This window comes from Nanorana parkeri, unplaced genomic scaffold, assembly GCF_000935625.1.
Source record: "Nanorana parkeri isolate BGI_ZX_2015 unplaced genomic scaffold, ASM93562v1 scaffold405, whole genome shotgun sequence".
NCBI classification, from domain to species: domain Eukaryota; kingdom Metazoa; phylum Chordata; class Amphibia; order Anura; family Dicroglossidae; genus Nanorana; species Nanorana parkeri.
In genome coordinates this window covers 801,543-810,476 of record NW_017306673.1, presented here as the reverse complement: position 1 = coordinate 810,476, position 8,934 = coordinate 801,543, and the positions used below count along the sequence as shown (strand labels likewise).

Below are 8,934 nucleotides of genomic sequence, written 5' to 3'. Positions count from 1 at the left end.
TCTTTTTGCTTGCATTTCTGATTAGCTAGTACGCCTTCTTTCTTTCAGCTTCCACAATACAACCCATGCATCCGATCTACGAACGGTATCGCTGCCCTTTGCAAATATGGCTTCCACAGCTTCAGTTCTTACGTCGTGCCTTTAACGTAATTACATCATATCCCGTGGTGGCCAGTGATTTGTGAAAAGGAAATAAGGTCAGGCTCCGCCCCTTTCCTTTCCTTTCCTTCTCCTGGCTGAGCGGAGTGAGGTAGTGTTCCATGTCTGTGGCTCTTTCGTACCGGAGATGGGGGGCTTATAGTGGCGGGGAGATGGCTCCGCTATACACCAGACGCTGTCTACTGACATACCGGATGGTCATTAACCCGTGGGAGCTCTGTACATGGTGCCGGGTGGCGGCAGATATATAAGCACATGGGGGAGCGCGGTAGGCCCAGAGCGAAGCGCTGCCATAGTGAGAGCGGAGAGGCGGCCGGCCTGCTGTATGAGGGACACGTGACCCCATTCTGGTCCTTGTATCCTCTCTGCTTTGTGTACAGGACAACCTAATATGAGCACCTAGTATAAACCGAGGGACGATAACTATAGGGGGGTTGGTTAAAATGAAGTGTTTCCATTAGTATAGTGAAGACCTGTCTTATACATACAGTGCAGTGTGTCATCAGTGTTCAGTCACGTTTCTATGCTGAATTTAAGTAGAATAAGAGGCAAAAATACACCACTAAAATGTTGGCTCTCCATTGCTCTGTCTTCTACTAAACTGCTAATTACCATTTCTTAACAGGTTTTCTATGTGGTCACATGACTGCGACGCTCCAGCGACTGGTGGCCGACAACACCTTTATAGCTATGGACTCCAGCGGGATGATGTGATGCTTCAGCGGTGTTGTTGGTCTTGCAGAGACGCACTCGCCAATGCTTTGGTCATGTGATGGTATAGAAAATCTGTAAGAAAAAGCAGAGCAAAAGGGCAGCCTGTCAGGAAGAGGTTGGTGGCGTTTTAATTCCTGTGTGGATTGTAGAGCTTTTCTCCCTGCTATTGTACTGCCTATTGCTGCCGCCTTGAATGTTTCTACTGCTGCCGATTTGTATAGACAATTTTGGATCTTGCTTTGATATTCAAGATCCGTTTGTTGCATCCCTCTCAGTAAAGTGATCAAACATGCGCAATAGACAGTTGCCTTAGGCCCCATTCACACTGAGCGACTTGCGATATTGAGTGACTTTTTCCTATTGGGCTGTATGCAATCAGGAGCAAAATCGCTCAAAAAAAGGGTCATGTAGGAGCGACGAACTACAAGCGATATTGAGCGGCGAGATGTGAACAGCTCCATTGAAATGGATTGGAGAAGCTACATTGAGCGATATCGTTTGGAAATGAGTGATATCGCTGCATAAAACGCTCAGTGTGAATGGGGCATAAAGCTGGCCGTATACTGGTAGATTTTGTACAAACTTTCATTTGAAAAGTTTTGTCAGAAAATTCAGTAAATCCATCAGACGTGTGGAATGATCCAATTTGACTTTAATAATTGATTTTGGATGAATGGAGTTTCCCTGAACATAAACCACAGTGGTTCGCGGAAAAAAAATCCCATCCTTTTTTTTTTTTTCCTTTCAAAACAGTCGACTTGACCCCCATTACCTACTAGCAAATCGAATTAATGTTCCAAAAATTGTTTTTGTTCCTTCATCACTAACTTAGTTATGTCATTGATCGTCACCATGGGGTCCTCTGATTTGCAGGATCCTGTGTGATGACTGACATCACCAACCCCTAGTAGAGCGCTTTAAAAGCCTGGGGTGAAAGGTATGCTTATTATAAAAGGTGGGTGATGAATCGGAATAACTGGGTGAATGTGTAAAAATCTGTTTAAAAACCCAGTGAAGAGGAATTGGGAGGTCAGTAGCACTCATTGGTCTGCAGGGATGGTTGGGGGTGTTCTATCCAAAGCTCCAACTCGTTGAAATCTCCAACTACCTCACTTCCGGTGCTCAGAAAGACTGGAGCTCTGTACCGTTGCGGTGCGCATAGCGTTTTCAGAATACTGAGTTTGCCAGGTGCGGAATATTGTTAAATTGCAGCTGTAAGGAGCTCCGTCAGTCTTTGTGTTTTGCAGTCTTGACGCCGTCTGGCTGAAATCTCCAAGTACCGGGCAGTGAGGTAGTTGGAGCTTTCGATAGATAAACTTTCAATGCATGTCTGTCAGTTCAGGTTTCCTCATGACTCCCAAATTTCATTTACCGGGTCCCCTGCTATGCAGACTTCTAACATGTTTGACAGTCTGGTCCAACACCTTTACCTGTGGGAAGTCCACTTATCAGTGACGGGCTAGTAGTGAAGCTCAGGAATAAGTGGGATCAGGATGTTGATCATGAGAGCTGGTTAAGTGGAAAAACTTCTCTAATGTTTAGGTGCCGGCTGTGTTAGAGGATCAAGGCCTTGTAACAAAAAAAGGAAGAGAAAATATTTTTGTCACTTTTTTTTTTTATTTTTTAACCAATTTTGTTCAGTTTTCTAATTTTTGTTGCGATCCTCAATTTTTCTTTAGCTGCCTGCTTAACTTTCTTATATTTGCATTGTAAGTACCGTTCTGAAATATATCTGTTTTTGTAGGTGTCAAAAATGTCTGCTCATTTACAGTGGATGATCATCAGGAACTCCTCCAGTTTCCTCATCAAGAGAAACAAGCAGGTGTACAGCACTGTAAGTACAGCTGTCTTCATTTACTTTGATATTTTAGATGTGGTCAGGCTGACGGCCGGCTCTGTCTTGGGTTAGGCGCTGGTGTGTACAATCTGCTCGCCGGGGTACAATTTAGTTTGCCAGCAACCTAAACCTAAGATTCTCTGGGTTTTATTGAACACAGATTTTTCTTACTATATTAGTTACACACATGGGCCAAGTCATAAGGATTGTACATAGAGCAAGGATGTTCAAATTGCAGCCGCACAAGAACATTCTATTTGTTGCTTCAGCAGTACAATTTAAAATTGGATGCTTTGGGTAGCTTTACATAGGGCATTGCTCCCTTTCAACTTCCTTAGCCATCCCAAGAGGGAGTGCTCAACACACTTTTTATCACTCTTCTTCCCTGGTCTTCCCCAGCTGATGTCCTCATGTTTAATACAGTCCATGCACTTGCATTGGATGTGAGGACGCCGAAGGACATACCACAGCCGGAGCGGAGGGGGAGAGGACAGCCCTACAGGGTCAAGAATTGAGTGAGGAAATGTTGTGTTTTTTTTTTTTTTTTTACAGCCTAGACCAAAACGAGCACCTAACCCTTGCAGTGTGTGGGTAGCCTGACTGCAAGGGTTAGTTTGTAATTTGCCCAGAGTTGTTCTGTAAAGAGCCTTGTTGGCTCATAAGCTGTGCTTAAAGACCATCATAGTGGTTGGTGGCACAGCTTATGCAGCATTACAGCAGGGACTGTTAAATACTCTGAAGTGATCTTTAACATGCCAAAATATATTTTAAAAGTACTCCTGCAAATAGACTGTCAGTACCGTTTGCAGACAGCAAGTCCAAACCTTCTTCACCCTCCGAGATATTTTGGCTGAAAAATCTGCAGCATCCAACACACGGGAATTTATCAAAACTGGAGCAGCTGTGCATGGCAACCAATCAGCTTCTCCCTTTCATTATCAAAGCTTAACTGAACAAACTAAAGAGAAGCTGATTGGTTACTATGGGCAACTGCTCCAGATTCTTCCTGCCTAGTTTTGATCATTTCCCCCCACTGAGTTACTGTGAAGATTCTTTAACCAATGTAGCTCTTAAAAGCACAAACCAAGGACTCTCTCATTGCCAACTAGGGAAATATTAAACCTTTTGCTGGAGCAGTTTTTTTCCCAGTTGACCGTTGCTTAAAAAAACACCTATTGATGTTAGGAGCTCCTAAATTGGTGGCTTTTTCTTTACCAGTCGTATATGTAAATGTGGGTTTGTGGACCTTTGTGTGGAATGTTCTGAAGTCACTTCCTGTGTTTGAACAAGTAGCAGTATGATCATTTTCATTGTTATATAGGAGCCAAACAATCTGAAGGCCAGGAACTCCTTTCGCTACAATGGTCTGATTCACAAGAAAACAGTCGGTGTCGAGCCTGCTGCTGATGGAAAGGGAGTCATTGTGGTCCTGAAAAAGCGTGCTGGTAAGTAGTTGTATTTATTCAATCTGGTTTTCTGTGTGATTAGAGAAACCTCTGGAGGAATATTTCATACAACCATTGATGAGCTCTCCTGAAAATACTGATGGCCTGGCTGATATGGTTCTGGATTCAGTGCTTTCAGATAATGCCCTGGAACTAGTATTCAGATAACGTCAGTCTCAGGGGTCAAAGTTACCTTTTTGGTAACCATTTCGGACCAACATTTTTAATTGTGCCTGCTTGCGCTACAGTGGGATAAAAAAAGTTGCATGGGGCCTGACTTATAAGTATTGTCATTGATTCACAAGCCTGTAGCTTGCCCACCAGCACATGGCCACACCTTGTCCAGCCCTCTGCTTTCTGAATGGATAGGCATAACTGACTGAGCTGCAGCGTTTGGGAGGGGTAGCGTGTGAGAGACAAATGGAGGATTTGGCTCAGCCAGGAAAGGTAATGGAAGTTTGATTTAAGGTGCCCATACACTCTACAACCCTCGCAAGACTTATGTCTTGCGAGGGTTGTAAAGTACTTAAAAAAACGTACGATCTGCCCATCTTGGACAGGCAGATCGTACTTGCGATCATCGCAAGCCCGCCCTGAGGGGCGGGCTTCCGATGACTGCAATGCTGAACGGGCAGTCAGCAGAACGGCCCGTTCGGCAGTTGTCTCTCGATCATGTTAAAAACCAACCGAAAAACATACGCTTCTCGGCTGGTTTTCCAACATGCTCGAAATACAAAAGTCGTGCGATCGTACAGTAGGATTTCCCGCGATTCTCGTACGAGAATCGTGCAGTGTATGGGCACCTTTACCTTGAGACTTGTTCATCACATAACTGGATTTGGTACATCAGACTGCCATACAGAAGCCTTTAGTTGTACTTTAACATGAAAGCGTTAGTGGAGTCTCTGCCTATAATTAGCTGATCACGTATGTTGTTGTTTTTTTTTTAGTGTTAACCTGAATTTGTCTTTTTTTAGGCCAGCGCAAACCAGTGTCATCATACGAGAAGATCACAATTAACAAAAACGCACGTGCCACCCTCAGCAGCTTGCGCCACATTATTCGCAAGAATAACTACAGGAAGGACCTGCGTATGGTGAGTGATTGACGAAGTTTATTATTGCTGATCAGTGACATAAAGCCTGGCTTCAGCCAAAACTCTTTTTTTTTTTAGTTTGCACAGAACGGGGAGGGGTTGCGCTCTTTCTGTGACCTCGCTGAGATTTTTCTATAGCGTTTTTTGCAATTCACCATGATAAAAAGGTTGTGCAGTCTCTTTTCTGGTGGCATAGCAGTAAAAGGTCTTAAATATTGGGGAAAGTTTAGAATCTGTCAGCATTGCAGCGTCGTAATTTTCACTCCGGTATGTCACCTTGCGAGGGCTCACATAGCTGAGCGAACAGATCAATAAAAAAATATTGACATTTTTAAAAAGGAAAAAAGTTTAATAAAAAAATATAGTGCCAAGGAGGCTATTAAAGATGGGAGACAAACATACGATATTGAAATTGTATTTCACTCCTTGTATTTTGTGATCTATAACTCCCAAAATTTACTGACATTCCAGACATAGGTTCAAATAATTTATTTTTAACATTATTGCCAAAGATGTGAAAAATGCTTTTTATTTATTTTTTGTACTTTTTATAAAAAAGATATAGAATTTATATATGCATATGTTGCATCAAATTAAAGCCCATTTAGTCCTTTCAAAAACCGGCATATAATATGTGTCGATGCAATGGATGAGGAAGATGGAAATTATGGTAAAACAAACTCTCATAACAAAAATGGTAAAATTGCTCCCCAGGGGTTAAACAAGGGTCCTTTTTCGCAGTGTTTACCTTAGAAAGGTTCTATGGCAATTTCTCAATTTTACAAGCTTTTTCATGTGTTTTTTTATGTATTAAATGTAGAGTTGTGATTGGCTATTAGAATCCAGGTCAGTAGCTGTTACAGTGACTGTGTGTGACAGCTAAACAGCTATTTAGAAAGGATAACCAGCCCGATATGGAGTGTAGTGTTTTCATTGATCTCAAGTGACTTGCATTGTAAATAGGAGCAGTAAAGCACAGCGGGTTTTTTGTTTTGCAAAGCAGCAAGCAAATTGTGAGTTGTAATGAACAAATATGGCTGCCCTGTGTACACATATAATTACAGATTATACATAGAAATGTTTTTTTTTATGAATGACAAACATTGACAAGATTTACATTAAGCTGACCTTGTATGTATATCTAAATAAATCATTGTACTGACCATACATTCATTTTACCTTGAAAGTGTGGACATAGAAATACCCACTATGCCATTTCCGACTTTGATGTTTGTCCTAATGTATGATTCACTGACTGGAACAAGTACATCACCAATGGACCTGCATACTTGTTCCAGATTAGTGACCTGTTGAAACAAAGATGGAAGAACAGCTCTTGTGCTAGCGTCTTTCAAAAGAAGTCCAACATTTTGTATTCTCAAAGGTTATTTTCAATAGGAAGTGTACTGAAGGATGAACTTGAGGAAATCTAAAAATTAGCCCTTGCAGTGAGGCTACCCCTGCACTGCAAGGGTTAAATGCTCGTTTTGTTTTCTAAAATAAAGAAAATGTACTCGCCTGATCCTCCCTCCCGCTTGGCTGCTAGACTTGTCCCAGCAGCCTCTTCTTCCCTGGCCTCTGGTGGAGAGGTGGGTGCTTACAGGACTGAGGATCAGGTGAGTATTTTCTTTAATTCCCTCAGTGAGCACTTAACCCTTGCACTGCAGGGGTAGCCCCTTTTTTGCAAGGGTTCATTTTTAGATTTTCCAGAATTTTTCTTTGAAGCCTATTTCTGGGTATTAAAAATGATATACAGTGCTACCTCTGTTCATGAACAATTCAGTTCGCAAACACGACCACCGCCTTATTCCCTGCTTTGACACGTGGTCATGGCTTCCTCTAGTCGAGATTGTGCTCTGATTGCAGTTTGATTCAGTTTGCGACCAGAATTGTGTAACGAATGAAGTTTGAACCGAGGTACCACTGTATATAATCCCCCGCACTGCACTTGTTAACTGCTTGTTTTTTCTGTGGGGATATGTAAAGCAGTTTTACCTACCTTATCCCCTCTCCCCTCTGCGGCAGCTTGTGGAATGGCCCTCAGGGTCCTCACATATAGTACAGGACTATGTGCTCTGGATTAGATGTGGTGACATCACTGGGCCTCTCCCTGCTGTAGGGGCGGAGGAGATGCTGTGGGCACTGGTCTTGGAGTCAGCGAAAGCAGAGATCAAATAGTAAAAGTTCATACACAATCCCCCTAGACAACAAGAAGCAGTAAACCCTTGCAGTGCCAGGGGTAGCCATACTGCATACTGAAATGAAAAGTTTTGTGTTGAGAGTGGGTTGTTTTTTGTTTTATATATACCAAAGGTAGACTTTAAGCATTCAACCTGTTGACATGCCCAAATACCTTGTGAGAAAGTTTATTGGTCTTTAACTTTGGGAAGATCCATGACACAGAAGCACAGGAAGGTGGATGAGGAGTAGCACATAGGCACAGAACATATGGGAATGGGGGCATTGGAACTTAGAGCCAAGTCACAGCCTCTAGTACAGCCTGGTTTGTGTGTTTAGTCTGACATTACTGTAGAAGCAGAACTGGAAATTTTTCGTTTTTTGTGACTAGTAACTGAATCATTGTTTCCTTTAGGCGGCTCTTCGTCGTGCCAGTGCTATCCTGAGAAGTCAGAAGCCAGTTGTGGTGAAAAAGAAGCGCACCCGGGCTGCCAAGACTGTTTAATGTTCTAGAAATATCAGTAATTAAAAATATTGGAACCAAAAAAAGTTCTGTATGTGCCTCTTTATCTTTGTATAGTCAGTGTGGATATCTGTAAATGATGTATTAATCCTCTGATTTACTGTGCCTATATCCTTTTATACATGGTCCACAATCACAGAATAACAAAGGTTTAAGATGGCTATACATTTGAGCAGTGTGTACCCTCCTTGGTACCCCCATTCAAAGTCAATTTTTTTATCCACTTTTTTGTCAGGCGGCCGCCTGAAAATTTTTGCCCAAAAAGTGAATGCAGCCAATGAGCTGCCTTCACTGTTTGGGCGTTCTGACGGTGGCATGGCTGCCGCAGTCGGAATACAATAGCCTGGTGGAGGGTTGCTCTGACCTTTCTTGGTCTGTGGGGTTAAGTGAGAAACTGGCTGGTATATAGCCAGTATTTAGTTGAAAACATGATATAAGATACATCAGTTCAGTTACAAGACAAAAATACACTTCAAATCATATCCCAGAAACTCTATAAACCTGCAGTATATCCAGAGGAAGCCGAAAAAAATACTGGATCTGACATTGTACGGTATTTGTTATAACATTTAGAAACGCATGGCTGCATTGTTTTACTTTTGTGTCTTCTGCTGCCAGTGTGTACAGCGGTCTACTTCATGTAATCACAGCACAGCTTGTATTAGAATGGACTCCCACTCATGCCCACATAGTATGAGGCGCCATGTAGAAGTTTAGCGTGAGAACCCTTGCACGATCTCTGCGCCAGTACACTCCTTTTTTTGGTTCTTAGTTTCCATTCTAATCTGCACTGCTGCTAAAAGAATGATTACTGAGTGATGCATGTGCAGCGCAGAGGCTGGTATAAAAACTGATCTTTCACTCTGCTGGTTTCTAAAGGGGAAAAATGGGCATGCAATGATCTTAGATGTTCAACAGATGTGTTTTTTTAATCACAGGTCTGCTTTGAAGCAGAAATCCAGGGAAAATGATTAAGCCTTGC

General features: G+C 42.4%; 1 protein-coding gene across 1 annotated transcript; it reads left to right on the top strand.

Annotated features, from left to right (window-relative positions):
- The first annotated feature begins 218 nt into the window (after window positions 1-218).
- Window positions 219-7,978, top strand: RPL28 (ribosomal protein L28). The gene is made up of 5 exons (XM_018559573.1): window positions 219-250; window positions 2,618-2,707; window positions 4,032-4,155; window positions 5,133-5,251; window positions 7,845-7,978. Exons 2-5 carry the CDS (start codon window positions 2,627-2,629, stop codon window positions 7,932-7,934), a joined length of 414 nt encoding a protein of 137 aa, XP_018415075.1. The 5' UTR covers window positions 219-250; window positions 2,618-2,626; the 3' UTR covers window positions 7,935-7,978.
- Window positions 7,979-8,934: the final 956 nt, after the last annotated feature.